This window comes from Acipenser ruthenus, chromosome 2, assembly GCF_902713425.1.
Source record: "Acipenser ruthenus chromosome 2, fAciRut3.2 maternal haplotype, whole genome shotgun sequence".
Lineage (NCBI taxonomy): Eukaryota > Metazoa > Chordata > Actinopteri > Acipenseriformes > Acipenseridae > Acipenser > Acipenser ruthenus.
This window is the reverse complement of record NC_081190.1, coordinates 109706519-109726031: the sequence shown is the minus strand read 5'-3', so window position 1 is coordinate 109726031 and position 19513 is coordinate 109706519. Positions and strand designations below refer to the sequence as shown.

The 19513-nt window shown below is 38.9% G+C and overlaps 1 protein-coding gene across 3 annotated transcripts in view; it reads right to left on the bottom strand.

Annotated features, from left to right (window-relative positions):
- Positions 1-202: 202 nt before the first annotated feature.
- The window catches only part of LOC117409363 (gamma-aminobutyric acid receptor subunit alpha-4-like), a 32693-nt gene continuing 13382 nt past the window's right edge, over positions 203-19513 (bottom strand). For 2 of the 3 annotated variants that reach the window (XM_034015292.3, XM_034015293.3), the window contains 2 exons: positions 8838-9097; positions 203-4368 (listed from right to left, as the gene is read on the bottom strand). In XM_034015292.3, the coding sequence (XP_033871183.1) occupies positions 3832-4368; positions 8838-9097 (797 nt within the window). In that variant the 3' untranslated portion in view covers positions 203-3831. The remainder of the gene's footprint in view (positions 4369-8837; positions 9098-19513) is intronic. The other variant, XM_034015294.3, reaches the window with a different exon arrangement.

Here is a 19513-nt window from a genome sequence, read left to right as displayed (position 1 = left end):
GTAGCTGCCACTTAAAAAAAGGAGGAGGGGGGGGGGGGGTTGCGACGACTTTGCTACCCCGGTCCATTTTGTCACGGCACGCCACTGTTCTTGGCACTGTATGCAATGTAATTTTTGTACTGAATTGACTTACATTAAAAGTGTGCATTTACTCTGAATTCAGACAAAGAAAACACCCAAAGCATCCAGGCTACACCAGAACGGGTAGTCCATCATTATTTTATTGATTAGCACTTAACCATCACATTATATATGGTTCAGACACAAAATTAGCATTTGACTGTTTGAATGATGCTTTTGTGAATGCAATTTCCATCTGGGACATTGCAATTTAGATGCTATAAATTGGAAATATAAAAACATCAATTACTCTCAGATAAGTATGTTGTTCTGTACAGCCATGTCAATCATTATGAAACAGTTGAATTGACTAACCCTTGCTGCATGACTACTTAACTTTAGGGCTGGTTAAATGTAACTTGTAACAAATGGCCCTTGCTTGTATAAACAGCCTCAGCAACGTCTTGATAGCTTATCTGTTTGGGATCCAGTTATCTTATATGTCATATAAGTAGAATATGCTAACACTTAGTTTTAGATGGGTGGAAAACATTGTTTTGTATGCCTGCACAACACGGTACTGAATTTTATAAAGCTTTTTTCAAATTTAGTTCTTAAAGAAAAGATTATTGTTTTAAACTTATCATTTTTAAACTGAGGGCCTAAACTCTTGATGAACATATTCTCTCTGAAGGTAGCTATTTTTCTTCTTCCAAAAGATTAAAAATAGGATGACATTCTTGAAGGACAGAACGATGTTGTAAACAAATACATGTTTTTAAATTGAGAATGTGTTGTGAATAGAAGCAGTGTATTTTTAATAAATATAATTTCTCTGAAAGAAGCTGTTATCGTATTATAAGTGTTGTGTCTGTTTTTTTGTTTAGTGGGTTCTTGGGCTCATTTCACTCAGGCCCAGTGCATGAGTAAAAAATCTTTGAACCGGGAGTACCGTTCCTCCTGAGCTTCACCTTCATAAGGCTCCAACATGACAAGGTGTATCCTAGTAACAGGGAATGGTCACAAAAAGAACAAAGTGTAAACTACAGGGTAATTTTGTAAATGCTGTTTCTGGATTGCAGTTGTGCTTTACAAAAAACTCAAACTGACAACGTATGTGTCCCATGGATATTTGGATTACTGGTCAGTTTAGGCAAAGTGGTGTTTGAATGTAAGAACTGCACTGGGATTGAAAAGTGGGACCAAGTATCCTCCAATTACATCTTTTATAGTCTGATCCCTTTTTTGTAACTTGTGAGTTTTTAGGCAAGTCAGAAGTTTTGGTTTGAGAAATGTAACTTATATAGAAATACAAACTGGGTTAGATGTGTGGAATTATTTAGTTTGCTATAGTAGATAATATACATATATGAAGCAAGAGGCAGACTATTTGGTATATATACCATGGACATATATATATATATATATATATCCAGGGTATAGCAGATTTTATTCTGGGGGGATTTTAAAATTAGCATTGTTCATGTTTTCTAGTATATACACATGCAGCAAAAACCCATAAGGTATAAACAGTACATTGAAAGAATACAAATAAAACACACATTTAGCAGTTATACGTGTTTTACAAATTAGGTTGTTTATAAATTTCCAATAGGGTACAATGGCAGCATTTTTCTACATTATACTGTATCATCAAATATGCTATGTGTGTTGACAATGACATTAGAAAATACATTTGAGGCGCCTGCACTATTATCACTACTGTATTTTCTTTTGCATAGGACAATAGTAAGTTCTGACTATAAAACACACAAACACCATTAACATTCTATATAAACACATTCTGTATAGAGGTTTTTTTTTTGTTGTTATTTCTCAATTTCCTAATACCTTTTTTTCAGACAGTATACAAGATAACATGGACTAAAAGTTTGTTGTGATAAACATTCTCATTATAATATCCAGACATCATAACTAATTTAAATTCCCAAAGCTTTGATTTTGGCATCTGATCACGTTGCTCCATGATCCACCATTTTACAACAAGACTCAAAATGTATACGGTATAGCAGTATTGATAGTCGTTCTCCACTCCTTCATGTGCCAGTTCTGTATTTGTAATGTCCACGTGCCAAAACATATCAGAAAGCATTTTTGGATATTGGAGGACGCACAAAAAATGTAGTTTGGTAATACAGCGTCAGGACTTCTCACAAACCACACTGACTGATGTGATCTTATTTAGAACCGGACTCGAGACTACCCCCTGAGGTGGTCTTGAGTCTGGTTCTCAAGTACGGTATTAAATGCTGCGCAGTGTAGACTCTAACCGTATTTAGCGTTTTTAAATCGGTTTAAAAGCAGCTAATATGGTTTAAAGGCATAATATGTACAGGGTCTTAGTGTCATACAGCCCCATGAAATATACAGTGTATTTAAACTTGGAATGTATCCAGTGTTATGGAACGAGAGTACTCATTTTGAGAACGGCATTGAATTCACAAGATATATTTCTTTGTACATGTGCTTTGCACCACACTACAAAACCATACAGGTACTTTGATTTTTAAAGCCACGACTGCATCAACATAATTATGAAATGGCGCCACCTACAGAACATTTTGATATGCCTATTAACTTTGATTTATTCAAGAACGACTTTAAAGAGTACATTTCTGAAATGAAACTCATTCATTTAATTTCCACGTGATTTATAAAAACGTCACACTTTTGGTTGCTGTATCAGGTTTGACAGTTGTAGACTGTGTGACAGCACTATATAACCCAACAGAACTACGGCAACCTAATGCATATATTTGTAAAGCAGCATGAAGACTGGTATAACAACTTTATATAGAAACTGACATCGGTTTTTGCGAATCTATAAATAGGGTGCTTTCAAATGTGGACTGCTGAGAGAAAATACCTTCGTATTACTTCTGTTTTGTTTTTGTGCACTGCCCCCTTTCTCCATTTTGCTTAATTAAGATCACAGGTTGCTTTTCAGTTGTACCTCCAAGTCATAGATATACAGTCTGTTTCACTGGGGTTCTCTCCCACCCCAAACTTCTCCTGCCTTGACACAGGAAGCAGAATCCTTTAGTTCTGCCTATTGCACAGAAAGAGAAAAACAGCAGGGAAAAAAACCTTTTTGTGCACTTTTGGTCATTGGGAAAGTGTTTTTTTGTAACTATTTGTCATAGAAACGGGTAAAGATTTTGTCTTGAGAAAATCTATGGATGGGTTTAAATGGGACTTACTGAAGGACAGTATGTCTGGAAATCAAACGTATGTGAAATTGAGAAACGTAAAACAGCAACGTAAACTTCGAGACCATTGTACACTCCACAAAAGTCTATAGAATAATATTGCCATGTTATTTATTTTCCTCCTGCAAATGGACTAGATTAATTTAAATTTCCTTTTGTGTATACTTCTTTTTTTAATGTAATTAAAGTTTTTTTTTAATTAACAGAGACAGTAAACATTATTGTACATAGTTTGCCACTGACATCCAGATACATCCATCAAAAAAAAAAAAAAAACACAGTTTAACACAATTTTGGATTTTTTTTTTACATGCTCATTTTCAAGGACCTTTTTGACAACATATGAATGTATTATTATTATTTTGTGTTTTATTTTAGGAGTAGATATTTGTTGCTGATTATGCTGAGGTAATTGTATTTTACATGTTCCTTACTTTCAATGTTCATAAAACCGTGACACTCTTAGAAACTAGATTCAAAGAAGCCCCTAATGGTGTTACTTTTTTGCAGTGTGAAGAAAGACATAGCTAAAATATCAGACTTAACTTTCGGGCTCCATGGTGTCTTTTGATAAGTAGACTACCCAGTAAACCATGTTAAAAGCCCCAAAAGAAACTGGAAACAGAATGCGTGCGTACTTGTCAATTTTACTTGTTCCAGAACCAGGAGAAGGAGCAGGCGGTGCAGAGCTGGAGGAGGGTTGTTTTACATGTGCTTTCTTTATAGTTGCTGTTGCTTGAATATGTTCAAGCTTGGGGCCAAGCAGGTGCTGAATAGAAGCTGGTCCAACAATTCTGTTTGTCGGTATGTGACTAGGCAGGGTTGGGGATGAGGGCGGTGCCGGGGGTGTGCTTCCTGATGTTAAAACTGGTGGGTGTACATTTACAAGACTGAATGGATTAGGGCTGGAGTGAGAAAAAGATGATGGGGCAACTGCAGAAGGAACCTGGCCAACTAAAGATTGCCTTATCACCCCACCTTTAGAATTGCTTCCAGTGTCAGTTCTTTGTCCACTGTTGGCATCTGGCTGTGTCATGTAGTTCATTCGTTTCCTCAAGTTCCCATTTGTATCAGGATTCTGTAAAACACATATACATTTATTTTTAAAACCCCTGACATAAAAGTATGTGACTTTCTGAAATGTCCTCATTTACAACTTCCCAGCTGAGTTTTGCATTTTTCCATGAAACAAATGTGATCAATTGTTTAAAACTAGACACTAAAGATTTTATTTTACAATTCTGATTGTTACGTCTTCTTTTGCACATTGTTATTTTGTTATATGTTAATCACTATTAGCTGTCGAAATTGTATTGTTTTTTTTTTCATGTGCAGGAAACAACAATAAAACGTGTATAGTAGCCCACGTCTTTTACTCAGCGTGCCTTCTAATCAGACAAAGGACTCGTATACAAGTAATTGTGCCATCAGTTCTGCTGCTGGAAAGTAATCTGATAAGTCACCTTGTAGATTAGGTACAGTAGTTGGTGACCATCATAGTGTTACTATCTAGAGTAGTAGCTGTTACTGACTGAGTTTCTGGGTGTCAGCTCAGTCAGTTAACAACAAGACTGGACATTCACCTTCTGCAAGTTAACATACAGTATACAGAGACCAGCTTATGAAGCTGGTCAGTTAGCATGCTTTGCACCTAGCCCCCCAGAGAGGTTTGTGGAATATATTCTATTCCTTAACAAACACGTTGCCAAAAATAGGATTCTATTGTGCCTTCAGTCTTACTGATGTCACTGTTTGCTTGAAGAACATGCAACTAGCCCAAGCAATACACAGAATCCATAAAATCTAATCAAGCCTAAAACCTAAGGTGCAAAATCTATACTGGATTTAGCATAAACTCTACAACCATAAATCAGAATGACCTTCATTCAGTACAAGTACAGCACCCATAGGATTGTCAGTGAAAATGTATTTGTGTCATTATATGACTAAATTATTGTCAATAACAGGTCTGGAATACAGTAACTTTCCTGAGTGCATGAAGTCATTTCAAAATACTGTAGGGAAAAAATACCACCTGTTACAAAAATAATGATGTGCTTATTATCTTTTTGAAATCGAATGCGTAGCACTTGTTTTTGCTTTTATTAATCGTTTGGAACACGCACAGTTGTACTGCACATTGCATAAGAGTAATAATTTTGTGTAGGTGTGAATTTGTGAGTAATAAGCAGAGCCCTGACAAGTGCCATGACTGTATCCAGCTGTTAACTGATCTCAATAAATATGTTTCTTTTAATGCTTTTAAATGAGCACTATTGAGTGCATTATTTCAGTAATGGCTACATACATCAAATGTAACATTTTTATAGTAAGGTAGTTCACTTTTTTTTTTAGACACCTAAAGGACATGTGTACAGTGTGCTGTGAAGCTACATTGCTTAAATCTATGACCAGAGAATTAAACATATAACAACCTTGACTTGCATAAAGAAGGAAACACTTTGAGTGAAATAGCTTGCATCACTCGATTTTCAAGGTGTGGTATCCAAAGCATAATCAACAAGTACAGAGAATCAACATCTGTAATTGACAAACCCAGGACTGGAAGACCCAAAAAGCTGTCTAACAAGGATGAGCTATACTTGAAAATAATATCATTAAGGAATAGAAAGAAGACAAGTGTTGAATTGACAACAGAACTGGCAGAAGGCACAGGTGTCGTTGTCCATCCACGAACAGTCCAAAGCACCTTTGACCGTTGTTCCATAGTCTAATTTCTGTGTTCGTGTGCATATTGTAGCCTTTTAGTCATGTTCCCCTTTCTTAACAGAGGTATTCTAACTGCAGGGTAAGTAGTGATGCTTTGAATATTTATTGTACGTTTTTTGGTTAGCTTCTAAACGTGATAAGTATAGAAATAGACGTGTGTTGTTTGCTTACATTTAGACAGTTTGATTCTTGATGTTTTTGGTTTTTATTTACTCATTTGAATAATTCACAAATTAGTATTGTGTTTTTTTTTGTTTGTTTGTTTGTTTGTTTTTTTAATTTAGTCGTTGCCAATTACAGGACTCGGGAGTGGTGAAGACGAACACACGCTGTCCTCCGAAGAGCCGACTGCTTTTTTCACACTGTGGAATCACCATGCAGCCACCCAAGAGCTACAGCGTCGGAGGACAACGCAGCTCTCGGGCAGCTTACAGGCAAGCCCGCAGGCGCCCGGCCAGACTACAGGGGTCGCTGGTGCGCGGTGATCCGAGGACACCCTGGCTGACCTAACCCTCCCTCCCCCTGGGCGGCGCTCGGCCAATTGAGCGCCGCCCCCTGGAAGCTCCCGTCCTCGGTCGGCAAAGGAATAGCCTTGACTTGAACTCGCGACTTCCAGACTATAGGGCACATCCTGCACTCCACGTGGAGCGCCTTTACTGGATGCGCCACTCGGGAGCCCACAAATTAGTATTGTAACATGATATACATTATTAAAATGTTCTGCATTGCACTACTAGCATTTCACTTTTTATCTTGTCTTTTAATTTGAAATATATATTTTCAAACAGGTTAACCACTAATATTAATTAAGGCACTGTTTTCATTCTACAGCAAAGTGCTGTGAGTGTATGATATTGTTTGTCATTTTTTAAAACATTTCTTAGATACAAACTTTTTCATTAATTTCTGGAGACATCAAGGAATTAATATTGAAACGAGAGCTTTTTTCTGGACTATGGCTGGCATCACAGCCTTTTCTGCATCCCTAGACAACGTTTCTGATATTTTCCTGCACTGTTGCCATGGCAACTTGGAAACCCAGTGTGACTGCACATGTGCAGTAATTCGTGGATTCATAATAACCTCTAGTTCCGGCTTAAAAGTACAACTTTGTAACTTAAACTTCATGTGCAAAATAAAATAATACATGATTTCCTCAGTTTCTACATGGATAACTTCACTGCAGTAGTTAACGTGCATAAACGCACATACTTAAAAATCCACACTTTTAATGCATAAAGAGTAAGTAGCAGGGTTCTGAAAAATATAGCGTTATACGTCCCAGTGTGTTGCTACAACTGTTTTGATTAATGTACCTGTATTTTTTTCTTTTCATTGTTAACATCCTGACAACTTTTAACACTTATAACTTTAAAGTCTGTTTCAAAGCTCTTTTCAAAATGGCCGCTCTAGTGCACTGCGGTTTGAGACCTGTCCTCTAAATCAGTGGTTTTCAACCCCGGCCCTGGGGACCCCCTGTTTCTGCTGGTTTTCATTCCTACTGAGCTCTCAATTACTTAACTAGACCCTTAGTTGAAATTATAATTAACTTAATTAGACCTTTTTAATTATTTTCAGCTCTTAAACAGTAGCAGAGTTCAAGTTACTTATGAAATGTTATAGCTAACTTGAAAAAAATAAAACATAACAACTGCTCTGGCTTTTCTTTTCCGTACCACATCATAAATCGTTATTGCTGTGTTAGCCCCTTGACAATGTAGGAAATAATCCATATACTATTAGTGCATTAGAACAAACATTTTGAAAAGAGCTTTGAAACAGACTTTAAAGTTATAAGTGTAAAAAGCTGTCAGGATGTTACAATGAAAATAAACATGACAAGTACGTTATTTATACACTATATTTAAACAGTTGTAGCAGCACGTGGGGACGCGTATCGCTATATTTAAACAGTTGTAGCAGCACGAGGGGACGCGTAACGCTATATTTAAACAGTTGTAGCAGCACGTGGGGACGAGTATCGCTATATTTAAACAGTTGTAGCAGCACGTGGGGACGAGTATCGCTATATTTAAACAGTTGTAGCAGCACGTGGGGACGCGTATCGCTATATTTAAACAGTTGTAGCAGCACGTGGGGACGAGTATCGCTATATTTAAACAGTTGTAGCAGCACGTGGGGACGCGTATCGCTATATTTAAACAGTTGTAGCAGCACGTGGGGACGCGTATCGCTATATTTAAACAGTTGTAGCTGCACGCGGGGACGAGTATCGCTATATTTAAACAGTTGTAGCAGCACGTGGGGACGCGTATCGCTATATTTAAACAGTTGTAGCAGCACGTGGGGACGCGTATCGCTATATTTAAACAGTTGTAGCAGCACGTGGGGACGCGTATCGCTATATTTAAACAGTTGTAGCTGCACGTGGGGACGCGTAACGCTATATTTAAACAGTTGTAGCTGCACGTGGGGACGAGTATCGCTATATTTAAACAGTTGTAGCAGCACTTGGGGACGCGTAACGCTGTTTTTCAGAAGCCCACTACTTACTCTTTAAACACGTCTGCTCTTGTTACTGATATGTCATTGACTTGTGATATGTATTAGTTTTGTTCCTAAATCAAAGAATATCATCACCACTGTGAAACTTGACACATACTGTACACTACCCCCCCACAAGGATAGGGACACCCTGAGTCCAAATGAACAACATAGCATTTCTGAAGAGGCCTTAGCTAAATGTGCCTTTTATTTGCCTTGTGAAAATGTGAATCAAAATGATGACTGCACTCAGAAGGGGAATGCCTTAAACCTGGTAGGAGAATCACAATGGCATGTATTGAGGAGGCTTACCTGAAGTATTTCATCAGTGTCATTTGCTCTCGTTCCTGCAGAAGCTTTAGGTGCAGGCGAAGATTTCCCTATCTTCTTTTTGGCCTTTTCTATTTGAGTATTTGTGAAGTAGTTGACAGCAGCAAACTCAATGAGAGCAGAAAACACAAAAGCGAAGCAGACAGCTATGAACCAGTCCATTGCTGTGGCGTAGGAGACTTTAGGCAAGGAGTGCCTTGCACTGATGCTAAGTGTTGTCATTGTCAAAACTGTAGTTATCCCTGAAATGAGGAGAAAATAAGAGATTACTAATATTTTCATGTACATCACTTAAACCATCATGAATCTGAAATGCAAGTGAATTAACAGCTTCAAATCCTAGACTAATCTATCAAGCACAGAAAGATTCAGGTAAAGATCATTGTATGCCTGGCTTGTCAGGTAACACAAGAGATACATAGCATTAAAGATATCTTAGCTCAGTAAATGGTACAAGCACCTCTGGTCCAAAATGTAATATGTTCAAATCCTACTTAAGGGGGAAACTAGGATGAACTTTATGTACCAGCCCTGGAAGCTGTGTGGGCTGTTTGAGACTTGAAACCTAAATTCCATTTGTTATGGGTGATATGAGATCTTCTGCCACTCACTACAGAAGGGTACAGGTGGTGATCACAGTGTTTTTGAAAAAGCTTCCAAAAAACAAACCCCCATATACCACATACTCCTCTATTGATAATGAAATGTGAATTATGAAGCAGGCAATGTAGACGTCAAAGATTTGTTATGGAACACAAACCTGTGAATTAGGAAAAGGGTTAATAATATAATTGAAAAATAAAAAATGCACTTTTATAGCCCATTAAAACCAACAGAATAACATCAAATACAAATTAAGCTTGTGAATTATTATCTAACAAAATATGCAATGAATATAATGATACAGCATATTCTATAACCATACTCACTTAATTGGGCATAATGTATAAACTGTGCAGTTAGGATTAATGGGAAATGGAAATCTAATTGGCAATTTGCAAGAGGCTAAAATTCTATCTACAAATAATTGATATAACTGATAGAAATTTTAAATATCAATGAGTGCATAATGTTCTCCCACACAGGGGTAGCATTGTGTCGCCGATGCGTGAGCAAGAAACTGGAATATGTTAATGTTAAAATGGGACCAATTAGGGAGATATGATTTGACATTAACACTTTTTACAAACTATGATGCTAATTAATGCAACCTTTTTAGTTAGTAAGAAAGAAAAAAGAAACAAAGAAAAACAATTCTGACAACTTGGTGGCTCAGCAAGCACTTCATATTAGCCTCTTAGTGCTAGCCTATATAAAAATTTAAAAAAGTGTTTCAAAAGCTGATCTTACTTCAGAAAAATTCAAACATAGTTAGAACACAAACACTGGTTGAGGAATGTGCAATACACTCAAAGTTGTCATATTTCAGGCAGTGGATTAAAGATCTTAAACTTCAATATTAGCCCGTTAGTATCCGTGGCGGTGAAAGCTTTTTATGATTGGTGGGTGAAGCTTCCTCAGTGCTATTGTTAATGTTCCCACCTAAACACAATTCATGAGTTAATATTGAAAATAATTAAGACCCTACCTAAACTACGGTGAGATCTTCAAACAATGCAGCTCAATTGCAACTGGAGCATGAAAAAAATCGCTAAAAGTCAGGAACACTTTAAAAAAATAAATAAAACTATGTTTGTCAGTGCTATAGACCATGCTTGGCAATATTTAGAAAGTGCATTTTTGATTGAAATGTAATGCCTGTAAACTGTAAATATATCAGTATGTGGGCTCGCTTTTGTGTTCCAACTTTATTTACTGTGAAATACTGTAAATGCACTGGTCAGTCTACAAAGTTTACCGGACTAGTTTTTGCAAGCGATTTACTGGTATTTCTACTTGTACCATAAAACTTATTTTAAATGCCAGCGTTTATTTACAATATTTGCCAGTAGCCCTAGCGACTATTTGAGACCCACCGTTTATTATGTAAGATCACTAACATCTTCAAATACTTCAGATGCAATCATGCAGAAGCCGCTAACACAACCGTATAGCAGCGACATAACTAAATTACAACATTCCAGCAACGTCATTAAAAGGTTGTGTCAGTGGGTATGTGTGGCGGAGTGTGCCGCCCCTTTGTATATATTTGTTTATTATTAGTAGTTAGTATTACGATTTATGTAAATACAGACGTGCTCAAATTTGTTGGTACCCTTACAGCTCATTGAAATAATGCTTCATTCCTCCTGAAAAGTGATGAAATTAAAAGCTATTTATCATGTATACTTGCATGCCTTTGGTGTGTCATAGAATAAAGCAAAGAAGCTGTGAAAAGAGATGAATTATTGCTTATTCTACAAAGATATTCTAAAATGGCCTGGACACATTTGTTGGTACCCCTTAGAAAAGATAATAAATAATTGGATTATAGTGATATTTCAAACTAATTAGTTTCTTTAATTAGTATCACACATGTCTCCAATCTTGTAATCAGTCATTCAGCCTATTTAAATGGAGAAAAGTAGTCACTGTGCTGTTTGGTATCATTGTGTGCACCACACTGAACATGGACCAGAGAAAGCAAAGGAGAGAGTTGTCCGAGGAGATCAGAAAGAAAATAATAGATAAGCATGGTAAAGGTAAAGGCTACAAGACCATCTCCAAGCAGCTTGATGTTCCTGTGACAAAAGTTGCAAATATTATTAAGAAGTTTAAGGTCCATAGAACTGTAGCCAACCTCCCTGGGCGCGGCCGCAAGAGGAAAATCGACCCCAGATTGAACAGAAGGATAGTGCGAATGGTATAAAAAGAACCAAGGATAACTGCCAAAGAGATACAAGCTGAACTCCAAGGTGAAGGTACGTCAGTTTCTAATCGCACCATCCATCGCTTTTTGAGCGAAAGTGGGCTCCATGGAAGAAGACCCAGGAGGACTCCACTTTTGACAGAAAAACATAAAAAAGCCAGACTGGAATTTGCTAAAATGCATATTGACAAGCCACAATCCTTCTGGGAGAATGTCCTTTGGACAGATGAGTCAAAACTGGAGCTTTTTGGCAAGTCACATCAGCTCTATGTTCACAGACAAAAAAATGAAGCTTGAAAAGAACACCATACCTACAGTGAAACATGGAGGAGGCTCGGTTATGTTTTGGGGCTGCTTTGCTGCGCCTGGCACAAGGTGCCTTGAATCTGTGCAGGGCACAATGAAATCTCAAGACTATCAAGGCATTCTGGAGCGAAACGTACTGCCCAGTGTCAGAAAGCTCTGTCTCAGTCGCAGGTCATGGGTCCTCCAACAGGATAATGACCCAAAACACACAGCTAAAAGCACCCAAGAATGGATAAGAACAAAACATTGGACTGTTCTGAAGTGGCCTTCTATGAGTCCTGATCTGAATCCTATCGAACATCTATGGAAAGAGCTGAAACTTGCAGTCTGGAGAAGGCACCCATCAAACCTGAGACAGCTGGAGCAGTTTGCTCAGGAAGAGTGGGCCAAACTACCTGTTAATAGGTGCAGAAGTCTCATTGAAAGCTACAGAAAATGTTTGATTGCAGTGATTGCCTCTAAAGGTCGTGCAACAAAATATTAGGTTAGCGGTCCCATCATTTTTGTCCATGCCATTTTCATTTGTTTTATTATTTACAATATTATGTTGAATAAGAAATCAAAAGCAAAGTCTGATTTCTATTATATATGGAATAAACAATGGTGGATGCCAATTACTTTTGTCAGTTTCAAGTTATTTCAGAGAAAATTGTGCATTCTTTTTTTTTTGTGGAGGGGTACCAACAAATTTGAGCACGTCTGTATATGACAGCGAAAAGCCAATATTATTATGTATTTGTATTTTATTATTGTGTGGCAGGACGAGCAAGATGCCGTCCACCATGTTATTGTTACTGTTTTGTATTGTTTTAGAATACCTTGTGAAGATGGTTGACTGATCAGCTAATGAGTATTTAATTATCCTTATTAAACTCGTGCAGACTATGGCTGAGGGGTAATAAGATAATTACTAGCTAGAATATAAAATACCAAGGTTGAGAGTGTCAGAGGTGAGACAAGAGATGTGAGCCTATTTAAAATATCTCAAATACAATTGCTACGTATGCTGGGAGTTGTAACCAGCATACTACTTGTGTTCATTGTTCCGTGTTGTTTTGTTTTGGCCCTTGTGCCCTTTTGTTTAGATCAGTGTTTTTGTTCTGTTTAAATATTTATTTTTGTTTGTTTAATAAAACGCTGAAGTGAAGATGTTTTTTTTTATATAGGAGGTCCCTGAAGTGAAGATCAGTTTTTTTTATGTAGGAGGTCCCTGAAGTGAAGATCAGTTTTTTTATGTAGGAGGTCCCTGAAGTGAAGATCAGTTTCTTTTTATGTAGGAGGTCCCTGAAGTGAAGATCAGTTTTTTATGTAGGAGGTCCCTGAAGTTTGTTTAATAAAACGCTGAAGTGAAGATCATTTTTTTATATAGGAGGTCCCTGAAGTGAAGATCAGTTTCTTTTTATGTAGGAGGTCCCTGAAGTGAAGATCAGTTTTTTATGTAGGAGGTCCCTGAAGTGAAGATCAGTTTTTTTATGTAGGAGGTCCCTGAAGTTTGTTTAATAAAACGCTGAAGTGAAGATCATTTTTTTATGTAGGAGGTCCCTGAAGTGAAGATCAGTTTCTTTTTATGTAGGAGGTCCCTGAAGTGAAGATCAGTTTTTTATGTAGGAGGTCCCTGAAGTGAAGATCAGTTTTTTATATAGGAGGTCCCTGAAGTGAAGATCAGTTTTTTATGTAGGAGGTCCCTGAAGTGATCTACATTACATCCTGTTCCTGAAAGCATGCAAGACAGACCAACTCTGCCAAGTTCAATTCATCCAAATATCAAAGAGAGACTCCCCTCTCTGCCCTTTCTCCTCTCTAAGTTCGTATATATTAAAAGACCTTTCAGTTCCTTAGACCCCTTCTTCAGGTCTTTCTCCCCAATTGTACACCACACACTCCTTCAGGATTGGCGCAGCCTCTTCAACAGCCAGAAGTTTATTCAAAGTATTCAATCTGTATCCAGTTGTTTGATTTCTACATTGTATTGCCGCTGTTTGACAGACAACATTCAGAGGGAATGACAAGATCAGAGATTTTCTTTCATCAGCAAATACTGTGTTTACATATTTTTCAGGTTAAAGGAAATCTCCAATCCATTTTCTAATATGCAGATATACCTCTTACATGCCGAGACTCAGAGACTCATTTTCATATGGGGGGCGAGCACCACCCTTGCCCCTTGCCCCTTAATAAATACCCATTGGTATTTATTAATTTACAGATCTCTACCTGGTATAACCCCTATTTATTTGCATAATTTGTTACAATGTTCATCGTCACCCTATAATTTAAGATCAGATGAATTTATTAAACTAGTCCTACCTAAGGTTTCTAGTCTTTACTAAAGGTAAACAGTTTTCTTACTGTGGATGCTTTTAGCCGTAGGGTTAAATCCCTGCTGACTGATATCTGTGCCTGCCAATACTGATTTTTATTCTTTTGTTTTTTTCTTTTTGTATGTTTGTTTGTATGAATTGTATTGTGTTGTGTATTTTTGCTGCTATGGTGTGAGCCTCTTGGCCAGGTCGTTATTCAAAATGAGAATCTGTTCTCAATTGACTCATCGGTTAAATAAAGGTAATTATTAATTAATTAATTCCACCGCCTATGATTAGTATCATCTGTAATTGTCTGAACACATGGTTTTAAAATACTTTTTGACTCATGGTTGCTTTAGAGTATTGTCAGTTTGGTTTGTATTCATAATTATATTCACTTGTCACAGGACACTTGCCACCCACAAATCAATATCTATTACAGTACAATTGTCAACATGAGCAGTGCTGAAATAAGATTTTGTTTTTATCAATGTAACCCTGTTTGTTGACATAATTTGGAAATGCCCAAAAATTCTATGGAAGTAGATGGCCCTGGAGTTTTTTCTTCTGATAGGGAACAGCAAGTTTTTTAAAAAACAACTTCAAAGTTGTTATTTGTTGGTCCATAGCTGAAGATGGAAAATCAATCAGAAAATCCAATAGATGTACTAAAATCAAACAAAGGGTTTCTTAAAGTATGTTGAACAGGAAGGGGCTACTTTTACATCCAAAAGTAAGCCGAACAGAAAAATAGAAATTAGATTTCCATGATACTCTCAAAAAGTGCCATTGATCAGGGTGGATTGGCATCACTGTAAAAGCATCCCTTATATCAGCCTTTGAAAGCCAAGCTCCCCTGCCAGCTACTTTTAATGAGCTTAATTGCATGATCGATAGCTTAGTACTGTAAAGAATATTGTTTGGAAGGGATAAGGCTGTTTATACTTGGCTGTGCAGAATGTCTGTGGGGAGCAGAGAGATCGACGATTAGTCTCTTTTTCCCCCAGAGTATTTACATGTGGCCAGTACACTGGAAAAGGAGAATTTTTAAAAGCCCTTGGAAATTTCAGCAGTACAGTAGTCGGGAAGCAAGCAAAGTGTTCTCGTAGCCGAAGTGTTCTTTAAGACGGAGTCGACTATCAGACATGATATGAATCAATAAATAAAAAAATAAAAATGTTTTACTTGCCATGACGCACATGCATCAACACATGAAATGAACAGAATAAGAGAAAATCAATAGGCAAGTGTGTGTTAATAAACTATAATATTAAAGGTAAATAAACTAACTGTTAAACTAAATTAACACCGCACCCCTACACACATTAAAAATTCAAGATACACACAAAATTCAAGACACACACAAAATTATTTAACAGAATGATGAAGCAACTCACCAGAACAGAAAACACCAAATTGCTCGCAACTGGTGTCTGATTCAGGTTTTTTTTAGAGTTTGAACAATTTCCAACTTTTTGTAGCCAGAGAAACAGTGGCGCGTTTCGCCATTTGCTTACATGCCATTTGCTTACATGCCATTTGTTTACATGCCATTTTGTAGCGATGAGGTGGAAATCAGAATACAAAACGAGGCAATGATATGATGGCAGTCCTGGAAAGACTGAATAAACCAAAGTGTGCCTCAAGACACTTGTGGTGACAGGTCACATTTGAAAAGATGGAAAAAAAACATTTGAAATTAAGTTTGATGATGATGAGTTATCAGGTTACAAAACAGCACTGTATCAGTTGTGAACGAGACTGATTGTCGTTCCTGTCGATGGGTGAACGTTGAGCAGCCAGGAATTTACAAAGTGAATCGAATAATACTTTTCTGCTTGAATCACCAGGAGTTGGGACCTTATTTTGATGATGGATTTTTAGTAATCTCTGAGTCGGCCAATCTTTTTATAAAGAAGAGGTTTCTTTCCTTTTGGATGTGGCATTTTTGAAATGCGTTCACTTCTTTGTGGAGCGGTGATTTTCACTAACTAAGCTGGAGTTTCTTCACTTGTGGCCAGCTGAAGAACAACAGGAGAGCCATGTTCTTAATGGGCAGGTCTGTTAAACGCTCGATGTTCGTCCTTTTTCCTTTGGGAAAAGAATCAAATTTTTGGAAAGATTCTGGACTGTTATTTATTTCCTATGATAGAAATCAGCTTCCATGTCTAATTCTGACATTTTTTTTAATCGGCAGCGCAATTATAGGATTACAACTGGGATTGTGACAGCATTTATATAGCATACAAGGAAGTGATCTAATGAGAGAGCAATTGTTCAATAATCCCTCCCCTGAATTTCAGCCTAGGTTTCTAATTGGTGGTCAAGTGACAAGTTTGATGTAGAGCTACCCAAAACATCCTGAATAAGGCACAAGTTTACTCATGAATGGGTGTGAACAGGCTGACTGTAGGGGTGACTTAAGACCAGAAAAACAAACCAAAACAAGGAAGGGCAGGGCAAACTGAGACGTGTTATTAAATAACAAACAAAAGATTCAAACAAAACTACACAAAAGAAAAGGGCACGTTGGCCAAAATAAACAAACAGATGGAACAAAACAAGTATGGTGCTGGTGTAGACCCAGCACACTTAGCAATTGTTTTACATTTACTTTAAGCTTTACTTTCCTTCACCACCCAACTCGTTCTGCCTCTTGAACACACTCAACACCGTGCAGCCAAAGCTGCAGGTCTTTTATTGGTGACCGAGGGATTAACTGGCTAACAATTATCTTATTATCCCTCGGTCACATTTTGCACAGGTTTAATAAGATGCGTGACTGACAGCTAATTACATACTTAGTAGCTGAGCAGTCACGTATCTTCACGAGGTATTCTAAAACATTAAAACAATAACAAGTAATGGAGGCGGTTTTTCGTCCGTGCCGCAAACAATAATAATACAATAAATCATAACAAAATATACAAAGGCGTGGGAGACTCCATCACACATCCCCCCCCCCCCCCCCTTGTGCACACACATGGCCTCAAAGGCCACCCCCCCCTTAAAAACCCAACAGTCTCACACAAAGTCTCGAGCCAAGAACAGAGGCTCACTGCAGGCAATCCAAACAGTGGCAAACTGGCAACCTTGGGCAGTAGCAAGGCTATCCTGGGTCGTGGTAAGCAGGCGATCCCAGGCGTCGGCGAGCAGGTGATGGCGAGCAAGCGACCCCAAGTGGTGCAGGCTCAGTAGCCCTGGACGGTGCAGGACAGGGTAGGAGCATTTCCTTGGGAGGAAATGGCTGGAGCGGACCCTCAGGAGGTGACGGCTCTAGACCCCCTAGCAGCAGTGGTTCCGGACCCCCAGACAGCGGTGGTTCCAGACCCCCAGGCAGTGGTGGTTCCGGACCCCCAGGCAGAGACAGCTCCGGTCCCTCCTATAATGTAAAAGGGAGAGACAGCGGTAGCTCTGGCCCTTCCGACAGTGACAGCTCTGAACCTTTGGGAGGTGAACTAAGGAGGGGAGTCCCTGGCCAAGACGGCGGCAGCGGAAGCGACACTTCTTCCTCTTGCTCTGTAGCCGGCAGCTCCCTTTTCTTGGGCTACGGCCCCAGAATTTCTGGCAGCGCAAATGTGCTGTTGGACTCAACAACACCCCAGGTGATGACAGGCAGGCATCCCAAGGCGGTGTCATGCAGGCATCCCTAGACAATGGTGAACAGGCATCCCCAGGCAATGGCAAACTAGCCTCACCAGGCAATGGTGAACTAGCCTCCCCAGGCAATGGCGAGTTGGCCTCCCTAGGTGATGGCAAGCCATCCTCCCTCCCCAGGCGATGGCGAGCAGGCCTCCCCAGGCGATGGAGAGCAGGCCTCCCCAGGCGATGGCGAGCTAGCCTCCCTAGGTGATGGCAAGCCGTCCTCCCTCCCCAGACGATGGCGAGCTGGCCTCCCCGGGCAATGGTGGATCAGCAGCCCTAGACGTTGCAGGCTCAGCAGCCCTAGGCGTTGCAGGCTCAGCAGCCCTAGGTGTTGCAAGCTAGGCAGTCATAGGTGATGCAGGCTCAGCAGCCCCAGGCTTTGTAGGCTCGGCAGCCCCAGGCGGTGTGGGACAGGCAACCACAAGGGGTGCGGGACAGGCAACCCCAGGGGATGCGGGTCAGGGCTAGAGTGGTCCCTCGGAAGGTGAAGCCGTGAGGGGAGCCCCTGGCTAAGAAGGCGGCAGTGGGAGCTCCACTTCTCCCCCTGGTGATGGAATCAGGACCAGTCGTGGTGCTGGGGTTGGCCACTCTAACAATGGCTGCTGGGGTGCTGGCCCTCTTCGCGGCCTGGCTGTTTTCCCTTGCGCTCCCCTCAGCAGCCTATGCAATGGCTTCTGAGGAATGCCAGCATCACGTCCTGGTCCTTCCTCTTGTGGTGACGGTGGGAGCTGCAGGCATTCTGCCTCTTGTGCTGAAGGCGGGAGCTGCAAGTAGTCTCCCTCTGGTGGTGAAGGTGGGATATGCAGGTAGTCTCCCTCTGCTGGTGGAGGTGGGAACAGCAGGCAATCTTCCTCTGCTGGTGGATACTGGTGCGGCTCCCTCTTGGGCTTTGGATGCTTGCCCCCCCGCTCCCCCGCCCCAGATTACAACTACAACTCCAGATCCGAGTTCAATTGCAGACCTGTTTTGTTTTTTTTGTTGTTTTTTTTGTTTGAGGTTAAGAATATATCTACATTTTTCACTACTTTTTTTTCTTCAGGTTTTGGGGAGGTGTTTCTTTATCTTAGCAAGTTGTATTTATTTATATATTTATGTATTTATTTATGTATTTATTTATTTGTTAGTTTAGTTAGTTCGTTATTCATATATCTGGAGATATATATATATATATATATATATATATATATATATATATATATATATATATATATATATTTCAACATTGTTTAAAGTACTATATATGTATTTGTAAGTTTTCAATTTGATTTATGTTTGTTTAGTAAAAACAAACATAAAATCAAATATTAATTGCCTAATAAATATGAGGGCATATTAAAATAACATTAAGTTATCTGTACACATTACATTATGTAAGAATATAAATATGTACAATAGGCTTAAACAGTACAGTAGTAAAATCAAATGAATACCTAGCAGTCTTTTTTTTTAGTCTATGCAATACAGTACAAAACAAACCATGCTGATTTTGTAGGCTTCACATTGTTGTAGGACGCGTAGATAATAAAATATTATTTTAAATTGAAACTAAATTATTTCAGCATATTTTCTTTTTATCTTAGTCTACTTACAATTAG